This window comes from Tursiops truncatus, chromosome 11 (genome assembly GCF_011762595.2).
Source record: "Tursiops truncatus isolate mTurTru1 chromosome 11, mTurTru1.mat.Y, whole genome shotgun sequence".
Lineage (NCBI taxonomy): Eukaryota > Metazoa > Chordata > Mammalia > Artiodactyla > Delphinidae > Tursiops > Tursiops truncatus.
Genome location: NC_047044.1, coordinates 40,043,856 through 40,066,549, shown reverse-complemented (window position 1 = coordinate 40,066,549; position 22,694 = coordinate 40,043,856). Strand labels below are relative to the sequence as shown.

At 35.7% G+C, this 22,694-nt stretch overlaps 1 protein-coding gene across 6 annotated transcripts in view; it reads left to right on the top strand.

Moving 5' to 3' along the window:
• NAV3 (neuron navigator 3) overlaps positions 1–22,694 on the top strand; it is an 839,545-nt gene that overhangs the window by 813,610 nt on the left and 3,241 nt on the right. For all 6 annotated transcript variants that reach the window (XM_073788380.1, XM_073788379.1, XM_033866303.2 and 3 more), the window contains 9 exons: positions 450–547; positions 3,049–3,144; positions 3,422–3,590; positions 4,741–4,976; positions 11,264–11,418; positions 12,464–12,535; positions 13,120–13,316; positions 14,256–14,374; positions 18,410–18,613. In XM_073788380.1, coding sequence (XP_073644481.1) covers positions 450–547; positions 3,049–3,144; positions 3,422–3,590; positions 4,741–4,976; positions 11,264–11,418; positions 12,464–12,535; positions 13,120–13,316; positions 14,256–14,374; positions 18,410–18,613 — 1,346 coding nt within the window. The remainder of the gene's footprint in view (positions 1–449; positions 548–3,048; positions 3,145–3,421; positions 3,591–4,740; positions 4,977–11,263; positions 11,419–12,463; positions 12,536–13,119; positions 13,317–14,255; positions 14,375–18,409; positions 18,614–22,694) is intronic.

Sequence of the window (22,694 nt, the reverse complement as noted above, 5' to 3'; positions counted from 1 at the left end):
CAGTCAGTCTCACCACCTTTGCATTCATAACTACATGGGTGATGAGCTTGGATGTTTTCAGTTGGATAGAAAACTCAGATTGCTTTTCAGTTTGTCACAGTTATAATGGTAACTATTACTCAGGTATTACTCAGACCTGTGCATAATAGAAAAAAGGAACCCCTTATTTCCTCATCTAAATGCAATGGGTGCCCAACACTTGGGTGAAGATCTTTGGAAGCAGAAATAAATTCTTAGATGGAAACTTTAACCCAACACAGTCACTCATCTTCTTGGAAGCTGAGGTTTTTCAAACCAGTTAGGTTAGAATGGGTGGCAGAAAATCTGAATATTCCCATCGAAAGATGTAAAACTATGAGGGAGAAAACGATGACAGTAAAGACATCCAAGCTAATGTGACTCTATTGTATGTGTGTGTGTTTGTGTGTGTTTCTTTGAAAATTTGGTAGATATTTTGCTCGATGATGCTGGTGATGCAACCGGACATAAAGATGGCCGCAGCGTGAAAATTATAGTCTCCATAAGCAAGGGCTACGGTCGAGCCAAGGTATTTCTTTAACCTTAAGTTCTTTATTACTAAAAGATGAGAATGACCATGAATCAAATAAGTATTTGTCATAGATATACTATCAGCAGTGATTGTCTCGGCATTGGCCTAATCTATTATAAAAGCATGAAAGTTAGGGACTTGAAAGAAATGACATCATCCTATAGGTAAAAATGTGTCTCAGTATGTCATGTTCATTCACTGAAAACAATATTGGTTGTCAGCCACCCTCATTTCTAAAACCAAAAAAGCACATTGCTTTCTTTGACATTAACATTTTGTCTAACTAAATACAGGTGATATTTATGATGTATAGAAACATGTTGCTAGAGCTGCCAAGATGGTCTTTGTACAAAGAAGAGACTATAAGTTATATGGCTCTTCTGGACACTGGAAAGATATATTTTATTGAACTCAGTATGACAAATTCCATTGACGCTACTTGTGTGTATCATTTTAAAGCAAGGTCTTAGATGGTAAGGCAAATATTAATTTTTCTGGAATCAAATATTGCCTTCAAATTGGCAATACCATTCTGACCCTAGCCTCTTCTTGAAACTAAAACTATTATTTCAAGTTGAAATTGTAGTTCAGTGGCCAAAACTACAAATTTATAAGTATCCAAAAATGTTTTATCAGACAGAAAAACAAAAAAATCTTTAGAATTTTAAGATAATTGAAGTTTGAAAACTGAGCTAGCAATTGTGAATTTTTACACTGAGCATATATTCCAAGAATTCTAATGCCATAAACTTTCTGCTTGAGCTGCAGATCTGTGCCTGAATTTCCCAAGTGGGTCTTTATGTAAAAGACTGTAATAGTCTCAGTGAAGCTTAGATAGTCTAATGATCTCTGATTTGAAAGCAGCTGCTTAAAAGCACTGTATGCATGTCCGTTTTGACTCAGTTACAATAACGCTGTAAAACAAGTTTTCTTTTTCAAAATAATTCTGAAAGATAATATTTTTGAACATTGGAAAGTAGTTGTCTTAGTCTTCTTGGGTTACCATAACAAAATACTATAGATTGGGTGGCTTAAACAACAGAAATTTATTTTCTCACAGTTATTAAGTCCAAGATCAAGGTGCTGGCTGATTTGGTTCCTGGTGAGGGCTCTCTCCTTGGGTTGCAGATGACTGCCTTCTTCCTGTGTCCTCACTTGGACTTTCCTCAGTGTTTGTACTTGGGGAGAGAGAAAGAGATCTGTCTCCTACTTCCCCTACTTAGAAGGCCACTAATCCCATGATGAGAGACCCACTCTCATGGCCTAATCTAGCTCTTATTGCCTCCTTCTGGCTCCATTTCCAAATACCATCAATTGGGGGTTGAGGCTTTAATATATGAATTTGGGGGGAGGGACACAAACATTCAGTCTATAACAGTTGTTACAAAATAAGAATGGTTTGCTGTGAATTTCTCAACTTTTTCTGTAACAGATATTGGCTTCAGGTTATATCTAAATAGTGCTGATAATCATTTACCCTTATAAAGTTAAATGTTGCAGATGAAGAAATTGAGGCTCTGAGCCAGCTAAGTGACTTGAACTAACATCACATTTCTTAATTACATGGTAGATGTTGTGTGTTGTGGAATCCATGTCTTCTAACACCTGACTCAGTTTTTTTTCCACCTCTTAAGGACTATGCAAGTTGGTGACTAGAATCAGGATTGTGATATATCAACTGTCTAATTATATATACTGGTGTCATGATCACTATCTTATGTAACCATTCCAGTCAACATAAAAACGGCTTCAGTTAGACTATAAATTGAATTGCTTACTTTTCTAATATATGTAGAAATTCCTCAAAATCCCATCCTACAAAAACGATAAATTTGGGACATTTGTTTGTATTATAAAGGAGTTCTTTGCTTGACAAAATGAGTCCTGTAGGATTCCCTGGCAAGTTCTTCTAAATGTTGAATTTTCTGATACATTCACAATGGGTCCTGTGTTGTGAATATGTGAATGCCATACTACCATGACTAACTTATTTTTCAAAACTGGACTGGATATTAGAGATAACGTAAATAAAAAAATACACTGAGTTTTGGACTTAACAAAGATAAGATCACAAAAACATTAAGATGAGGCTCTAGGACTCATGATACAGTTCTGTTCCATCTCTATCACTATTTCCCTCCTACCAAGTTGCTTCTCTTCAGGAATGCACCCACTGCATTAAAACGGAAGACTTGTTCTCTCCTGCCCTTTCCCTTCTACTGAACAGGTCATGAATCAGTTTTCCTTGACCATACCACTTCATCTAATCTCTTTCTCTCTTGTTTTTGTTGCTATCCTGTTACTTTGTTAGTTAGTTTGTTTGTTTGTTGGGGTATTTTGTATAATCCACTGTGTATGTCTGTTATTATAAAACCCATAGGTTTAATATATATTTTAGTGTTAATCACCACTAATATTAATATTTTTTAGTAGAAGATATCATAATAAAAAAAGACACACAGTTGGATTTTATCTTGTTTTATTTTGTTCTTACTTAGGATCAGAAGTCTCAGGCATATTTGATAGGATCCATTGGTGTCAGTGGAAAAACCAAGTGGGATGTCTTAGATGGTGTAATTAGACGTCTCTTTAAGGTAAGTTGTGCAAGATATCCTGATATTAATTTTCAAATGTGTTTCATTTTGGATGTTTCCCTTAGCTTTAATGGCATAGAGATATCTGCTTTTCCTCTCTTCCATTTCAAATATTAAGGAAAGTTTTCTCTCTTTATGCTGTTTGATATTAATTGTTCTTATATTACCCATTTCTAAAATTCTTGATAGCTAGCTTCACATCCCCATGAGTTTTGTATTTGTTGTAGAGGAGTTGGACCTCTGTTTTGACTTTCCTTTTTTGTGTATACCATTTCAGGAATATGTGTTCCGAATTGATACATCCACTAGCCTTGGTCTGAGCTCTGACTGCATTGCCAGCTACTGTATAGGAGATTTAATTAGATCCCATAACCTAGAAGTGCCTGAACTGCTGCCTTGTGGATACCTTGTCGGCGATAATAACATCATCACTGTGAACCTGAAAGGTAAGAATAAAAATGAAAAGCACAGTTATATATTTTTTACCAACATTTATTTTCTTTTCTTTTTTGCAGTTTCCCTTCAAATTTTCATATTTGAAAACTATGTTAACCACTTTGATAATTTTGATATGATATGAGCTGTATTTATATTTAAAACACTAAAATCCTACTAAAAACACAAAAATCCAAGTAAATGAAATTCTTTGAGTTTTTGAGATGTAATTTCGAAGTTTCTTCAAGACTCAGAAAAACAAATGTGATGTAGCGAATTTCAATTTTCTAGGTTTTCTCCATTATCATCTTAGATTTAGGGGAGATTCAAAAAGTTTATTGCATATTCCAAGGTAATATATTCATTCTTTTACCTTTAATTTTAAAATATGTATACCCGATAAGTACCCACTGGGGATAGAGAATGGAAGTTAAGAATCAGGGATGAGAAATTCTCTTTGCTTTGAATAATGTGACTAATTCTAGGCAAATGGAATATCTAAAGTATGCTTGTATCCATAATTCCTTGTTCATATATGTTAAAGAGTCAGAACACATCTATATAAACTATGGATTAATAGAGGGATTTGTCAATATTTGATTTTATGATTAAGGTAATTGGGTGAGTAAAAGGAGAAACTGTTGCTCTCCTTCTTAATTCCTTACCAAATACCTATTATATTTATATTCTTCAAAAGCTTAAGGGGTGGTACAGCTGGGATGTATAATGAGAGCTAGAGGGAAATAAAGAGAAGGAGGAAAGAGGAAGAAAAAGAGAAGAACATACACACTTTTATACTTTTAATTTTTACATTTATTCTTAACAAAACTACCACCTTCAAAGAGAAGGAGGATTTTATGATAGAATTCATAGTGATGCTTCCATCTCTTTGTGGAAACATAAGTGAGAAGCATGAAATAGACGAGGGAAGTCTAAGCAAAGAGGAAAAACCTGCTTTCATTTGGATGTTCACTCTGCCTTATTACTGATGTTTTCTGTCTTAAAATAGCAACACACGTGGGATCAAAATGTCAAGGAAAGTATCTTGCAAGGACTGCATTCCAATGGCTAACAAAGCCCACTTGCCAGTTGACACTATATTTTAATTTCAAGCTTATGTAGAACAATAAACCACACTCTTCCCTTTGTTTCTCCCTTCAGGGGTAGAAGAAAACAGTTTGGACAGTTTTGTTTTTGATACGCTGATTCCTAAACCAATTACCCAAAGGTACTTTAACTTGTTGATGGAGCATCACAGAATTATACTCTCAGGACCTAGTGGTACTGGAAAGACCTATTTAGCAAACAAACTTGCTGAATATGTAATAACCAAATCTGGGAGGAAAAAAACAGAGGATGCGATTGCCACTTTTAATGTGGACCACAAGTCTAGTAAGGTAAGTCAAGGCTCCTAAGACAACTGCTGCTATTTATCCGTGTCTTAAGCAGCTAAGCTTTAAGATTATATGAAACTTCCATATTGTACATGGAAACATAGCCGGCTCTTCGGCTGAAACTAGAATCTGGTGAATGACTAAACCCTATTTCATGAATTTGAACAAGACTGCTCAGTGACATTCAGGTATCAGGTATTCACAAGCATTGAGAATGGACAGAAGAAAAGGACAGAGTCTCTGTTGTCTGATTTCTCGTAGACATCATTTAGGAAGTATTAGAGCAGAAAGAGATCCATGCAAATACCACAGAAACAAGAGGCCATGGCTCTTCCTGCAGGAATCAGAGCTTTATAAAAGCCAATACTTGGTCTAGGTCATAATAAGTAAGTAGGAATTAACTGAGATGTTGCAGCAATGGGGATTTGGGTGTAATTAATATATTCTAAGCAGAAATTCTGGGAGCAGCAATTTGTTTACATCATATTTCTATAGGATTTCTGCTTAGGAACCTTAGGAAATTGAACAATATTCCATTTCACCATCTGCTAAGGTTTAATGTACCATAATCATCCTGAGTGCTCTCAGCTCTTAAATAGGCATGAGGGACTATAAAACCCAGCCAGTACTTTCGTACATTCACAGTGAAATAAAGAATCCTAAGAAGGAAATAGTTGATGCCTAACATATTCCTAACACTGGACTATTTTTGCCTATAGTTATTTACATTCTCAATCGGTGCAACCTAAGGTTCTCTTAGGAAACTACATCTGGTATAAGCAATACCTTGAAGATATCCAGATGATACTGGGTTCTGTTGTTTTTCTAGAGATAACCTGGTTAGGTGATCTAAACTGACCCAGTCTCGCAGAAACCTCTGGCCTGCAAATTTTTAGAAAAGAAACATGACTCCCCAGAGCAACCCAAACCCACTGGATTCTTGACATAAACAAGACATTTAATTTAGTGAACAAAAATTTCTTAAAGGAGTAGTTCATTAAGTCCATATCACTGACCAACTGTGGGACCTAGGGCTGATTGTTAAATTTCTTTGTGCCTTACTTTTCCCAGCTGTAAAATGGGAAAAAATAGTGGGGTTGTGGTAAGGACTAAATGGGTGTGTATCTGTGTGTGTGTGTGTGTGTGAGAGAGAGAGAGAGAGAGAGACGGACAGACAGACAGACAGATAGAAGCAGGGAGAGGGAGAGAATAGTACAAGGTGCAGGCACCACCTAAGGGTTGCCTGCAGTTATTAATTATAGCTCTTGGTTCCCAATACTGTAACGGTTTCTTACACAAATACACACAGACACATACAGACCACCCACCCCCATCACACACACGGCTCTTTGTTCAAAATTGGCTTATATGTATCTTTCAAGGAGAACAAAGGTGTGTATAAAGCATGATGGGATCTCTTAATGTGGACTCAACACAGCACATGAATTCCGAATGTTTCTTTGGAACTCAACACTATTTGGATTCTGGTTGAACCACCCATTCTCATTTCAAGTAGAGAGAGACATGGCACTTGAGGCAGAATATTGAACTCTTCTTTTTTTTTTGCGGTGCACGGGCCTCTCACTGTTGTGGCCTCTCCCGTTGCGGAGCACAGGCTCCGGACGCGCAGGCTCAGCGGCCATGGCTCATGGGCCTAGCTGCTCCGCGGCATGTGGGATCTTCCCGGACCGGGGCACGAACCCGTGTCCCCTGCATCGGCAGGCGGACTCTCAACCACTGCGCCACCAGGGAAGCCTTGAACTCTTCTTTAAGCAGAAGCAGGAAGAGCACAGTTGTTTGCTTCAGCCTACACATTTAATGCCTCCAGTGAATTCTGGGTCTCCTCATAGCTTTATTTAAAAGCTTTAAGCACATTTTGTTTTCTTTTCAGCCAAAATGATGAAAGAATTGACGTCTCTTAATTACCCTCAGTGCTCTCTTTGGTGTTTCCTTAATGTTGATGTGACAGAACTCTTTAGAAGTTACTTCTGTTATGAAAAAAACAAGTGGTTGGAAGATGAGAGAAGAATAGATTTATTAGAGGAAACAGGCATTTTGATAAAGTTGGAGAATCACTTAAAATCAAGTTTCGAATCAGATAAATTTACTTGGATATAATTCGACATGCTGAAATAAAGTAGGGTAACTTAACATTAGTTCTAAAATTTGCCTCACTCCAAAATATACTGTTATATATAAGTTCTTTTTATTTCAGTTAAAAAAATGTTTAGTACTTGGAGATATTCTTAATAATAATTTATATGTCCTTTAAAATTTGATCAAATATATCCAGCACTCTTATTTTCTACTTTTTCTGAATAAAATCACTTGTGCCATTATAAGGTCAGTTTAATCTTTGCTATTACAAACCGATGAAAAATGAAGCTTGCCAAGAGCCTTTGAACAGAACAAATGATGCTAGTAAACAGTAATAGGAAGAAATCCATGGACAAATCACATGGCATTCATCACCAAGAAAGCACAAACTACAACTAACAAATGCTTATTGTTTCTTTAGGTTTGTAAGATTTGAATGAGCTGTCAGTAACGTTGCATACCAAGTCATGGCCAGAGAATTTGGCCAATTCTTGCCAAATTGTCGGAGAATCCACACTTTATTTTCGGGGGGTTGATGGTATGTGAGAGTGGTATAGAGAAATGGGGATGACAGGTTGGGATTGTAGGAAGGATGCTGCCAAGTGTAGATTTGCTTAAGTAAAGGGTGAATGAGGTACGAAATAAATTCTTTTCCTGAGAAATGGAACTGTGTAACTGCTGACATGCTTTCTGCTATGCCTTCGATAGCTCTGAAGAGACAAAGCCACAAATCACTCACTGATTCCAAAAAAAGCCAATAATAAACCATCAAATGAAAAAAATCTTTCCATGTTTTTGTTCCCTCTGCATTTTAGATGCTTTTCCTCTTCCCACTCTTCAAGCCCTCTCTCGAGTTGCCAGCTGGAATATTTTGATTGAAAGCAGGACACATGAACAATTACACTTTGTGACATTTGATATGGTGGGCCCAGAGGCTAGAGATGGCTTAAGCAAAGAATATGTGGCCAACTGAAGCCACTTGGAAGGTTAGGTGGGAAAAGAGCAGAAAGCTGGACTTGGCAGATTCATTCTGAGTGTGTCTGGAGTCAAAATCAGAGATAGCAGTGATCAATAGTTTTTGTATAACTGCTGTGTGTTCTGTGTATATTTTCAAAGCATGGGATTCATCTCATTATCAATGTCCATCTAGTAGATATACCTGTTTTTTTCTGCCTGATTAGATCTTGGACATGAAACTTCTAATACTAATGTATCAGTACTTCAATCTAAGATTTTACCCTGATTAAGCTAGAGTGGGGATCATGAAGTGATTTCAGAGAGGTTTGAGAAAACTCAAGTTGTATGACCAAATTATTTGTGTATGCCTGTTTCTACTTGTGACTGGTCCGTAGCTTTCATTAGATTCCCAAAGGGATCTACTACCCTTCTCAAGATGAGAGAGGACCACAATAGAGTCTAATGGCCCTATTTTTCCAAAATCACCCGGTGATTCTTCTTTACCAAATTCAATTCAAACTTCTCCCCTTCCCCTGCCCCCTTCAGCTCCACCACCTCCTCCTCTCCCCCCACCTCTCTCTCCCTCTTTTGATCCGTATATACTAAATTGCTATAATTGATCCCCCCTTTCTAGAAATTGTTCTGATTTTCATGATTATCATTCTCTCCTTGTCTCCTTCCTACCCTCTAGTAAGCTGCTGCTCAGTGCCTTTCACTGACTATTTTTCCTTCACCTTCCAGTAAATGAAAATATTCCCCAACATTCTGTTCTCTCCCACCTCTGTTCTCATCTGGATAACTCCCTTGTTTCAACTTGTATTGGCTCCAATTGGACACTTTTGGCCATGCCCACTCTTCCATATGGTAGGCATTTCTATTAGCTTACAAGTATGTTTTCATTAGCATACTAAATATACATGTTTAGGAATGCCAGTTTCAATTCTTGTATATTTGTGATGTATCTGTGAAAATATATCACAAATCCATCTTCCTTCATCCATCTCTACTACCATTACCCTCCCACCCAAATAAACACTCTGTCACTTACTTGGACTATTGCAATTGTTTACTAACTGCTTGATTTACAACTTGCATTAAATCCCCCTTCTCTCTGCCTCTTTATCCTTGCACCTCATGGAAATAGAATGTCTTCTATTCATTCATAATTCTTCTTTCATAATTAAAAGCTGACCACATTAAAATCCTGCAGTGTTTCCCCACTGCTTTCTGCTCTAGGTCAAAAATCTTCCCATACTTCTACTATTTCTCTTGAGTCCCACAGTGTCTCTTGGCTTCAGCAATTTCAGTATCTCTTGACTGGTTTCTCTTCCTCCTTTGCAATATACTTACCACACTTTGAAATCATGATTCTGACTACATCACTCAGATCCCCAGAATAGTCAATGTTTCTTCACTGTCAGTAGGAAAAGTCCAGTAGTCTTACCAACCATTCAAGGTTGCAAACTTTCCTTTCCAATTTATTTACCACTCTTTCACAAAACATATACTACTGGGTTTTTCCTACATGGATATCATATTTTTATGTTTCTGCCTTTGTTCTTCTCCATCTATGAAGAAAGCTCTTCTTCCATTTTTAAGCATCACAGTATTACCTAATCTTTAAAATAAAGGGTTAATAGCAAATAATACTGCCACCACAAAGTCTTTCCCAGAAGCTACAAGTAATCTTTACATGCTCTGAACAAAATCTTTAGTGTATATTCTTTTGAGGTAACGTATTAGTTTTCACTGTGAATTTTAGTTATCTATATACATGCCTAACCTATTCTGGGCAGTAAGCATCTTGAATGTGTTTTCCATTTCTAATTAATCATCCTATCCTTCACATGTATGTCTCCTTCGATAAATAAATTTCTCTACCCTGGGGAAAACAACAACATATGAATGGTGCACATGTTTATATAGTAAAATCCAAATTCCTCTGCATGGATTCAAAGTCTTTTCGATTTCCCCTTTCATTGAGATCACTACTGCCATGGACCATTTCTCTTGCAAAAGCAGAACACCAGTATTTCTCCCAACACATCACACACTCGTATCTTCCACCTCTTACGCTTTACTCTTTATTCTTCAATTATAGCTCCTGCCCTCATACGCTATAGTTCTATGAACCTTAAATCTGGATTAGATGCCTCTCTTTAGTTTTTCTATAGTGTTTTATGCATTTCAGTTATCACATTGCCTTGAGACTTCTTGTTGGCCTGCCTTTCTATCAGCTCTAATGCCTGAATATAAAAGTAATATAAAAGTACCTGGCACATAGTAGGCGCTTGCTAAAGCTGTGTTGAAAGAGTAAAAAACTACGTACTTATCATTTGGAATTCTATTCATTATTCAAGATCCATCATGAAATTGTTTTTTAACCCTGCTCAAGATGTACAAATGGAAAATGTCATTGTAAATATGCAAATATTATGGAAATGCTCTTACTGATTAGGATAATTCTAAGAAATCTAATTATATTTCTGGCCTACCCATCTGTGAGAGCAATCAGTGAACTGGTTATCATATTTAGATTAAAAGCTATTAGAAAGGAATAATATCTGTAAAGAACCAAGAAGCTTAATAAATGCTAAATGCTAATGTCAAGTGACCTAATGAACTATAACACATTTTGTCTGTTGTTATAAATTACAACAATTGCAAGCAGATAATAAATAAATAACAAATCAACCAACCAACCAACCAACCACAGTTTTATTTGAGTCCCAGGCCTGTATTTTCAGATGCACCTCATCAAAATGAATTGGAATTAAAATATTTAAAGTCTTATTGGAAACTTAGGGGGTACCATTTTGGATTTAGTGTATACTTGAAATTATAAGGTTTGCTAAAATCCATCTTTATCATTGTAATACCAAAAACAAGAATGAATCTCAGTATTTGTGGTTTATCCTAAGAGCTCATATCCAGAATTCTTTTTTTTTTCACTTTTCTTCCAGGGAGAAAACAACTGAGGAGTGTGTCCTTGTGTTTACAGCTTTATTTTTACTTCAGGTGTCCTGTACTGGCTTTTCTCTTTCCTTTAAAAGTGTATCCTCTCAACATTGGATGTTTTTTTGCTTTGTAGAGTAAGGTTTTATATCAATGGAATGATCTGTGAGTTTTAATCAAAGAACCTGGATGGACGACAAAATGTATCATTCCTAAACTATGAATTGCTTTCCATTGGTATAAATTTCTCATTAACATATTTGTTTTCTTTTTTTTTAAAGGAATTGCAACAATATCTAGCTAACCTGGCTGAACAATGCAGTGCGGATAATAACGGTGTAGAGCTTCCAGTTGTAATAATTCTTGATAATCTTCATCATGTGGGCTCTTTGAGTGATATCTTCAATGGTTTTCTCAACTGTAAATACAATAAATGGTATGCTTGTGAAATATTTCGAGTGATAAGATGTGAAAAAATGGTGATTAAATATGCATTCTTGTGCCTTTATACCTTTTAAGACGTATAGTGGATGCTATTAATTTGAGAAGCCTTCATTACTATTATACCATATTTCCAAAGAACCTCTATGTGTTCATTAGAACATCTATTTATTCATTCAACAACTGCGTCCCAGGCACCTTTATGGCAACATTACTTACTTGATGATGTTAACTTCTACAGGTATGCTGGAAGTCTGGGAGACCATTATCAATGATGGAATGTTTGAATCAGGGAAATTAAGAACTAGAACGAAGCTTTAGAGCTCTTGTTTCACTCTTAGTCCATTTAAAGTTTAAATTCAGCCTTCCTATAGAAATAATTTTAATACATTCAGATATACCTCTCTCCACTAGTGATTCTAATTTTTAACTATTTACATGAAAGAAAAGGTTAAAGTAGGGTATAAAAAAAATCTGAAAACCCACTTAAGATTCACTATAGTATGGCCTCTAAAAAAGGACATATAAGAACAACAACATAAATGTTAGTTTTAATGGTGCAAGTAACCCAGTTATCTCTGCTAGAGATTTTTTAAATGTTAAAAATTAATCAGCATAAAATAAATATTGAAACAAGAATACAAATTCTTTCATGTTATTAAGAACCTTTGAAATAATTATGAAACAAAAGAAAAAAAATAATGAATTAGATTATAAGCACAAGAATCATAAGATGTTGGAGTAGAGTGAGATCACTGCGATTATTCTGTCTAATCTTTTCATTTCATAGATGAGAAAACATGGGATTAGAGAGGGAAAATGATTTGCTTAGGATGCCAGATCTGAAATTAGAACCCCAAATCTTAATTTCCAGTTCAGTGATCTTTGTCATTTTCCAACCAAACACTACAAAATTACCCTTTTACAGCCTAATGTTAAAATGGAAAAATCCATATTTATCTAAATTGTTTTTGCAGACAATTTTAATGTGTTAATCTCTTTTACCTTTAGTACATATAAATTTTCTTTTTTTTCCCCAGTCCATATATTATTGGAACAATGAATCAGGGAGTTTCTTCATCACCAAATCTAGAGCTGCATCACAATTTCAGGTGAAGATAAATTGAATTTTTTTAATATTGTCTCTTTTCTGTTTGCTTTTGGTTATTGTTCTTTCCATTTGTACATTGAGAAATCCTGCCAGTGGTGACCTGGGGTGTGAAAATAATTCTCACTTCTTCTGACACTCTTTCTCAAGCAGACATTTTGTGATCCTCAACCTGTAATCAGAAGTGTTTCTTTCAAAAAGAAGAAAAAAGAAATGTTTTTCCTGCTCACTATGTCCTGGCTAAAGTAGAGCACTTTTTTTCTAAGTGTGAGAAATGTGAAGACAGTTCCTATTTCAGGATTTGTGATTCTCCTACAGAAGAGTGCTCAGCCTGTACATGCCCACTCACTGCTGTGACGCACATAAGCTTCTCTTTAGCTCAAGATGAAAAGTTAGTTACGGTATAGCTCTAATGCTAATAGACCTTCTCATCCCTTTGATCATTAACATATGGCCACCAATTAAATTAGGAACATTATTACTTTATATTGGAAAGAGAATCACTGTAGACTTAAAGTTTAATTTATATAAAAGTTTAATTTATATAAAGATTTCTGAGTTTTTTGGTTTTTTTCTCTCTTTTTGTAGGTGGGTACTATGTGCAAACCACACAGAACCAGTAAAAGGCTTTTTAGGCAGATATCTTCGAAGGAAACTGATAGAGATGGAAATTGAAAGGAACATACGCAATAATGACCTAGTCAAAATTATAGATTGGATTCCTAAGACATGGCATCATCTCAACAGTTTTTTGGAAACACACAGTTCTTCTGATGTTACCATTGGTGAGTTCCAAAATTGCAATATGCCATTTTCCAGGAACTACGAGTACGTGGTAAAGATGGCCAGATTGGAGGGCAGAAAATAACAAGTGAAGCTCATGTTTTTCAAACTTCCAGAGATTTAAGTTTTCATTTTTTTTTCCTTCTGAAAGTTTGCCTTCTTCCAAGCTTTGCATAAATATTTCTAATTAGATTCATTTTGTCTGACTATTATGGTTTACTAAGATTTTACTGACATCGAATAAGTTTAATATAGACAAATATCTAAAAATCAGATAACCATTTGAAATAAATTGTGTCTGTTTAGAGTACCTTTCTTTATGCTAAAAACAAATATTAGCTTATGGCTCATATCAAATATAGTTGTGAGAGAAGATTTTAGTTAGAGATAATTTAAGTGTTTTACATTTTTCATGAAGACAAAATTGTTTGAATTATTTTCTTGAGTTGGCATAAAGATGTTTGTTTTTGTATTCCTTCTTAAATTGCATGAAAAAAATGTCCCTTTCCCATTGCGGTGGATCATAAAGACATACTCACTAAAGACACAGGGTAAATTAGAAAGAACAATTCTATATTTGTGATCAGAAGACCAAGGCAGAGACCCACTTCTGCAAATAATGACATATTTTGTATTTGACAATTCATTCCAGCATAGTTTTGTCATTTGTAAAATGGGGCAGATTGACTGGATTATGACCTTTAAGGTTTCTCCTAATGCTAAAATGTTACATTTTAGATGAAGGTTTTAGTGTAAAAAGAAAGGAGGGTCCTGGAGATTGGGTCTTCAGTGAAACACACTTTAATATAATCAAACTGGCCAAGATTATAATTTTCTAAGAATCCTATAAGAAACATTCCCCCCAAATGGTGTCTAAATATGGGTTTAGATTGCTACATATAATGGTTCTTAAAAATGTTTTGTTATTTGTTTCTTCTCAGGTCCTCGACTTTTCCTTCCTTGCCCCATGGATGTAGAAGGTTCTAGAGTATGGTTCATGGATCTCTGGAACTATTCTTTGGTACCTTATATTCTGGAGGCAGTGAGAGAAGGTCTGCAGGTATAGTACTCAATTTTCTTTACTGTTTTAAAAAACTAAGTGAAAAAAATCATCCTTTAAAAGCAAAAATAATTCATTTCTCTGAGTGTGCAGAAAAATAAGGCATGAACTATATAAATATAGTGGTAAAGTTTGAAAGAACAAATAGTATACACTACTTTTTTTCTGTTCTGAGAATAAACATGTAGGAGAAAGAGAAAGCACAGTTATTCTAACAAGTACACATTGAAGGCCAAATTTATTGCCATAGGTGTTTACAGACCTGTTTTTTTAAAATATTTATTTATTTATTTATTGGCTGCACTGGGTCTTAGTTGCAGCACCCGGGATTTTCGTTGCGGCACGTGGGCTCTTTGTTGCAGTGCGCAGGCTTCTCTCTAGTTGTGGCACGACGCGAGGACTCTCTAGTTGTGGCACATGGGCTTAGTTGCCCTGCAGCATGGGGGATCTTAGTTCCCTGACCAGGGATCGAACCAGCGTCCCCTGCATTGTAAGATGGATTCTCAACCACTGGACCACCAGGGAAGTCCCCAGACCTGTGCTTATTAGATAGCTAGTTAATTGCACAGTTCTGCATCTTATAAGAAAGGCATGTTTATATGGACCTTGATCATTTATTCCCTTCTTATCTAATCTGCAACAAGTAGTTTTTGCTTATAGTTTCCTTGCTTTAGGATATTTCTTTGTTTGAAGCCCTTTAACGTCACTTGTACGATCCTTTACTATTTATGAGGGTGCTCTAAATCTAAGGCATTTGACTTTTTAAAATCTATGGCAGGCGGGGTCAGGAGCGCCCCTGCTGTCCCTGCCATCCACCTGTCATCCACCCCTTCTATTTACTCTTCACTAAGAAGTCAAAATATATCACTAATAGGAAAACCCTTTTTCTTCAATAAAATGTATCATCCCTTTTCCATCACTCTTGATTTTTTCCTTATGTTGAAGTTGAAATTTCACGAAATTGTAGAATTATAAAACTTACATGTGAATATTTTAAGATTGATATTGTATAATTACCACACTTGTGGCAGAAAAATCCAGTCATCTTTACAATAACTTAGCTAAGGTTTAGGTAGTATTTTGCTTAGGCATCTCTATTTCTGGTTATCACAACGGCTGCTAGAATCAAGACATACTTCATGCTTTGCACATTTTGTCATCTGCATTACTGTGTTAAGTCTTTATTTTACTGTCTAAAAAAACTGGTTTTCTATTTTACTTCATTTTGCTTCCTTTTACCATCATGCTTTCCTCACCTAGTAGAAGGCATGGCAGTGATTTAGAACTATCATATTATGAGGGTGTTCTGAAAATTCAGAGGTAATGATCCTAGAGAATGCTATCAATTGGTTCTAATCCATATTTAAGTAACTCAATTTCATATTTTTAAGGGTATAAGCCAAACTAGCCCCAGAAAGTGTCTCCAACAAAATTAAAGACTGTACCAAAGGTTTTTATTTTTCAAGTATAACATAGCACATGTGAGGATTCCTCTAAAACTATTATGCTATCTCAGATGTGAGTTGGGTCTCTTGATTTCAACCATTTTTACCAAAAATATATATATATATATATATATATATTTTTTTATGAAAATGTATTTAAAATATTCACAGTCATAATTTTAGAATAAATATTTAAATGAATTATTTGTTCTCTAGATACTATTTCAGTATTAATAAACTATGATCCAAATCTTTATATGTGAAATTCTCCTTATTTCATATTCATTTGCTAATATCTAGAAAGAATTAGAAGCGTTTTAAAAACTCAGAAACCATAATACCTAAAAATCCTTAGATCTCATTTTTTTAACTGCATAGTGTTTTTAATATTTAAGTCAATATTATTTATAAAACACTGTCCTGAGAATTATCATACTATAAAGCTTCCATTTAAACAAAGGCATGATCACTAAGGTAATACCAGTTTCCCAAACTGAGAGATACTTCAAAAAAATTTTTTAAGGCGGGATTAAAAGATCTCAAGTTTTTTGCTGTGGTTCTAGATGTTTAGTAGTAGGTTAGTGTGAAAGCTGGTTCAACCATGATGTAGGGAGTAGCTGGATGTTGGTGGGGGTTGGTGGCAGGAGGCAGGAGGAATTCAGCACTTGGAGAGAAAAAGGAAAACCCTTTGGTGAGTAGAGAGTTCTCATTGCTACTGAAGGATATGCTGGACCAGAAGTCTGTTGGCAGATGATGTCCTTGGGATGGTCCATATGTGACTTCTGGAGGAACAGGAAAAAAAGGAATCACACATGTCATGAACCATTTCCTTGGATATCCTGGCAACAAAGAACCATGCATTGGAACAAGAGGTGGAAAAACAAAGCGTGGTTACAAAGATGAAAATCTGAGTTGAGAGGAACAGAAAAAGCTCTCTTCAAATGAAGGCTGATACTTTGATGGAGAACCGTATGGGGAATACACTTTACCAGATGTTCTAGTTGAAAAAAACACTGGTGATGCACTGGATTTCAATTTTTATTCTGATGATTCTATCTTTCTTGAAACATCAACCATCAGATTATTTCCTGAATGTTTAAATTTCATTTCTTTCAATTCTTCTTCTATAGCATCTATTTTACTCTGAAATATAGAATTGAGCCTGTTTAGCTTTCTATTGGTCACCCCCAATTTTGCTGTCCTTGATGATTCTTTAAAAGGCTGGCATCATTTCCTTTCCAAGAATTATATGCTTTCCTTCAGTTAGTTTAAGTTGTATAGCAAGCTATGTTTTACATCCTCTGTAACGTAGATTTTTAACTGAGAGAAATTTTCTGCTCTAAAAGAAGAGAACTATTAAAAAAAAAAAAAAAAAAAAGAAAACTAACCATTGCCACCCCTACCATCATCCCCTAAAGAAATGCACAGCTATCAAGACCTGAACTTTTTTTTTTCTTAAGACCAGCTGCCACAATGTCATACAGCTTCTCCAGGAAAAACTCAAAAGACAGTTCCAAGGCAGCCATGGGCTTTCATGGCCTCAATGTCCGCCATTTTGCTTTTGTCTCACTGAACCACAAGAAGAAGCCACATAGAACACTTAACACGGTGTTCTGTGCCATCCACGACCAAGATGTGTATACACCTTGTAACCAGGATTGCCCTCAGTGGAGTAGGAGAGTCCATTAAAGAACTAGCGTACCCATGTTACTGTCCTCTTCTCTTAATTTTAACTTTTCTTTCTGTGCCCCTGTGGCTTATACTTTTTTTTTTTTTTACCAAGTCCCATCAACCTCTTTTTCCTCAGTGTGCCCTTCCCAGTTTGGTTTTGGCTTTGCGTTCAGCTTAAAAATTCTTTAACATCGCTTGGATTCATCTGCCCTCTACTCCACTGCCAGTACTTTAACCAGGCTTTATAATCCCTTTCTATTAATTTTCTCCCTCCATATGAGTTTTGACAAATCTTTCATTTCCCATGATTCTCCTCTTTTACTAGTGGCCTTATAAAAAAATATCTAAAAAGAGTTTTAATGGGAAGCAGTGAGATTATAGAGGAAGTTAATCCGAGGGAAATGGTTGTCGGAGAAAGGATTCTTATTTTCAAGGAAAAATTTGAGTAGAATGAAGTGGACAGAGAAAAGAAGTCTCTTTTATTCACCATCTTTCCAAAGTGCACTTTAGTAAAGAACGCTATTTAGTGTCTAGCTTTTTAATTTCTCCATTACTGGAACTTTCCTTTCTCAATGATGAGCTTTCTTTTAGTTTGTAAAAGTACTAACAAAGATAAATGGGGCAGCCATTTCTTCATGTATTTAAAATAAAGCTCCCTCATGCTCTCCTCCAAATGTTGATAACCTATCCCAAATGTTCAGCTTTATTTTGTCTCAAGCTTTATTTTGTCTAGCCTTCAAGTTTTAAGTGAACTATATAGAGAGATATATGTTTAAAATCTGGAAAATTGTGTATGGACACTTCATTCCCCTGAGTCCCATAGGAACTCAGTGTGCAAAGGAATCAATCAATTAGTAGTCACCTTTTGTACTGAATAGAAATGCATTTTATATGTGCTAAATTTGTGATCACTTTTTAGATGTATGGGAAACGAGCACCCTGGGAAGATCCCTCAAAGTGGGTGCTTGATACATACCCATGGAGCTCAGCATCTTTGCCTCAGGAGGGCCCAGCATTACTTCAGCTGAGACCAGAAGATGTTGGGTATGAGGGCTGCATATCCACAAAGGAAGCTACAACCTCAAAGCACATTCCACAAACTGACACAGAGGGGGATCCCCTGGTAAGAAGCTGATGTTTGGTTCTTCCTATATAATCTTGACTATAGTGTGCGGTCATTAGTATTTATGCATCAGAGACATTAGTTATCCTAGGTAGTATTTGAAACTGTCCTGATATTGGTACTCAGTTTTAAAATTTTTACCTTTGGCCTACTTTCATTGGGTGAAACTCTTAAAATGAAAGACCAAACTCATATGCTTAAAAATAATCAAAAAACACTGAAACCAGGCTGAACTCTGCAGCCATAATTTTTCTTTTATTATGCAGAAAATTGTGTAAATAAATCAATAAATTTTAAACATTCAGTACTCAATTCATTAGGTATGTAAGAGAAAACTGAATTTTGTTCTAAAATGAAAGAAACCAAAAGAATATAATCTAATGTATGCTTGAAGAACTAAAGAATGTTTTACACGTATCTGACTAAATTTAGAATTAGTCCTCTGTTGGCAACAGTAGGGAAGAATAAACTGACTTGAAATCAAAGGGACGTTATTCTCTGCCTTGCTCAGTTTGCAATCATGAAAGGCTTAATATAAGTCAGTAAAACTCCAAAGTATGAATACTCTGCAAATATTAAGTACATGATAGGAAAATGACTTTATTTTTGTATGTATATTTTATTTTTAGAGATGACTTTCCATAGATTGGTATCAAACGTAATGTGTTTGTTAGCTTACTATTCTCTGACTAAAGGGATCACTGGGAAACCAATACAGAAAGAAGACATGCTGAGATAAAGGTCATTATGTTACTTAAACAAAAAAGGAAATGATTAAAATCATAATCTATAACTATACCTAAAGACAGAAAATGACTTGCTATCTTGTGGAATACCCTTATACCAACAACCCCGACATGTATATGTCGTCATCACTTCAGCTGATCATTCTGAATATTTGGGGGTTTATATGTGAACCATCTGATAAAGTTTCATGATTTTTTTCCCAACAAAATGGACACACACAGAAGATTTTGCATACTATTTCAAGAAGTTCCATAAAGTCACAGAGATATAAACATTGACCTACTTAGAGCCCAGGGATCTCTTATTTTGGACTTTTGATCTAGGCTATAAACTTCTTAAGGGCCTGGAGTTGTATTTTTATAACAAGTATCTGGCCCTTTAGCTCATACGTAGCTAGTAATCAACAGTGGTGGTGGAATTGGTTTGAATTCTGCATAATTGTGAGCAGACACTAAGTAATTCCTGATAGGATGATTAAAATGTAATAGAGTAAAATTAAGCCTTAGAGGACAAATATGGGTTATTTCCTCTGAATTTTTTATAAATTCCAGTTGTCCTTTTGCAGATTTTAATACAGTTCCTGATAAAGGTGAGGTGTTTATAAGGTTTGTTTTCAGGGTTACTCTACAGAGTATGGGACATTTAAGGGATGTCTTAAATTTTCCCAATTCCCATAGTCCTGGTCAGCTAAACCCATTAATCACTCCTTTCCCTGGCTCAGAATGCTCTTGTCTTCTAGTATGGAAAAGAGATCAGGATCTCCACATTTTGAATGAGAATTTGGGTAAAAAATATCTCTGATTCCTAACCTGCTGCTCACCTAAACATCTTAAGGAACAAGGGGTTATGATATCTGACATGTTAAACGACAAAAACCTTGTCATCTAAAAATCTTTGAATTAGGCACATTCTGATAGAGAAGTAAGTACCCTCCGCATTTATTGCTCTATATTTTTATAATTATTGACATAGGTAAAAACCTATTTGCAGTCCAATCTAAATCAGAAAAAAATCTATTTAATGTCAGTAATATATTTTTGAATCTGAACACGGATGCAAGTGTTTGGCACATCTCACAGTGTTTAAAAATATAATGTGTATTCATCATCAACAAACTCATTAATTTCATTCATTCAGTAAATATTAGTAAATAATAAGTATGTACTCAAGGCTAAGACCTGGTGATCAGAAAATAAATTAGATCTCATTTCTGATCTTAAGAAGCTCACAGTCCAGCCGTGGAGAGAGACATGTATATATATAAATTATAGTAAAATAATGATAGAAGTATATCCTAGATAGATATATCCTAGATAGAGTTGTGAGTCTGTTGAGGAAGTGATTAGGAGAAAGCTCCAGAGGAGGAAAGGCTTGAGCTAGGTCTGGAAGGATGAATAGAAACTCATCATGGGGTTGGGTGGGGAAGATCCAAAATTAAGAAAATAGCACGTGAAACGTGATGGAACAGTACAGTAAAAATAATGAGTTTAGGGAGCTGTATACAAATTGTTGGGATTAGAACAAAAGGAACGGGAGGAATTACAGCTACAGAAGTCTGCAATTGTAAAATCATGTGAAGCCTTGTTTATCTTGTAGGAAGTTAAAATTTTATCACGCAGACGATGGGGAGCCACCAAAGGTTTTTGAGCAAGGGACTTACGTCGTTAGATTTGCAGTTTATAAAGGTCACCTTGATAATAGAATAGAGGGCAGATTAAAGGAGAGAGGATGGAGGCTGGGAGACTAGCAGATGTGTAAATACCAGGGATGATAAGGACCTGACGGAGGTGTTACAACTGTAAGACGTTATATTTCTGACCCTGGGTATGGGAAAGAAGGAGGGGGGAAGAGAGCAAGGAAATACTTTTGTAGAGAATAATGATCTATCCGAGTGACTGCTGAATGGTATGGAACCTTACCTCCCTCTTGTGATCTCCTTTGACTTGAATGTACAAAGCAACCCTATGAGAAGGCAGAGTAAAGCCTTCATATGTATTTATTATGAATCTGAGATTCTGAACTTATTCTAATAGAACATATTTACTATATGGCACCATTTTCAAAAATTAAGACCTTAATAATACTGTTATTACACGGTGAAACTTCTACAACAGTCAGCATTCAAGTGATTTCAAACATTTGTGACTGAGATAGAAGCACAACCCTTGAAACCATTTCTGCTCTTGGAAGGTGCTCAAAACACAAATCTCTTTTACAAATCATCTTCACCCAGATGCTTGAATATACAGCCGGCTACTAATAAAGGAGGGGCTGACAAAAGAAAGGAAAAAGAGAATATGAAGGTAGGGGTGTGTGTGTGTGTGTGTGTGTGTGTGTGTGTGTGTGTGTGCGCACTCACACGCTCGAGAGAGACAGAGAAACGAAGAGAGGAGAGAGAGGGCAAGAGAGAAACAGTATATTGATGGAGACATTTAGCTTTTTGACTCACTGGGTTTAAGAGGTTATCACCAACTACTTTAACTTCATATCTTTATGTAGCTAGTTTAATAAATTCAGGGAATTAGACAAAAAATTATGTTGAAAAATATTGTCCTGAAGAATATTAAAATGACTTTAAAATATGCTGTAACTGTAGCTTCTTCGTCAGAAAGGCATCCTTGCTGGAATTGGTAATTACCAGTTTGTCATTTTATTTCACAGGTCTTTTTTGAACACACATTTTACACTGAGCATACAAGCATGCAGAGCCTAACATATGACTAAGGAATCCTTTTTAGATTTCTCCTTTCTTTGGGATCAGATTCCCTGTATTTCTAATTTGGAAACAAAACCCAAAAAACTTTGATTACATTATGAAATAGCAAAGTTAGCATGCATTAAACAATACAAACATTATTACAATTTACAGAAACCCTTGATAAGAAAACAACCCTCCCGAAGGCATGTGCCATTTTTTCTGTGCTTTCTAAAACTGTTGAGCCATTTATTCATGATTCACTTTTAAACAGTCTTTCTTTTTCCATCCCTACCGGTGGATCTGCAGATCTATTAAAATCCAAGCAAGGTGCCTACCTTTTATTTTCTAATACATGGAAATGCTAGCTGTCTTTCTCCCCAGCTGCTTTCACGCCTACGTCCCTTTTATGAGAACAAACATTGCCATTGTCCTATAAGGCTGGGAAACTTGAGACAGCCGCTCTTGTTCCAGAAGGTGGTTGTAGTTTTCAGTGAGTTATCCATCATATTTTAGCCAGACATTCAACAACCACAGAAACTTGACAGTGATTCTTCCCTTCTCCCTCTTCCAACGTTCATGGTCGGCTTCATTTGGTCACCTCTCAAGGTCAGCTCCTAAGCAGCAGATGGGGGGCTC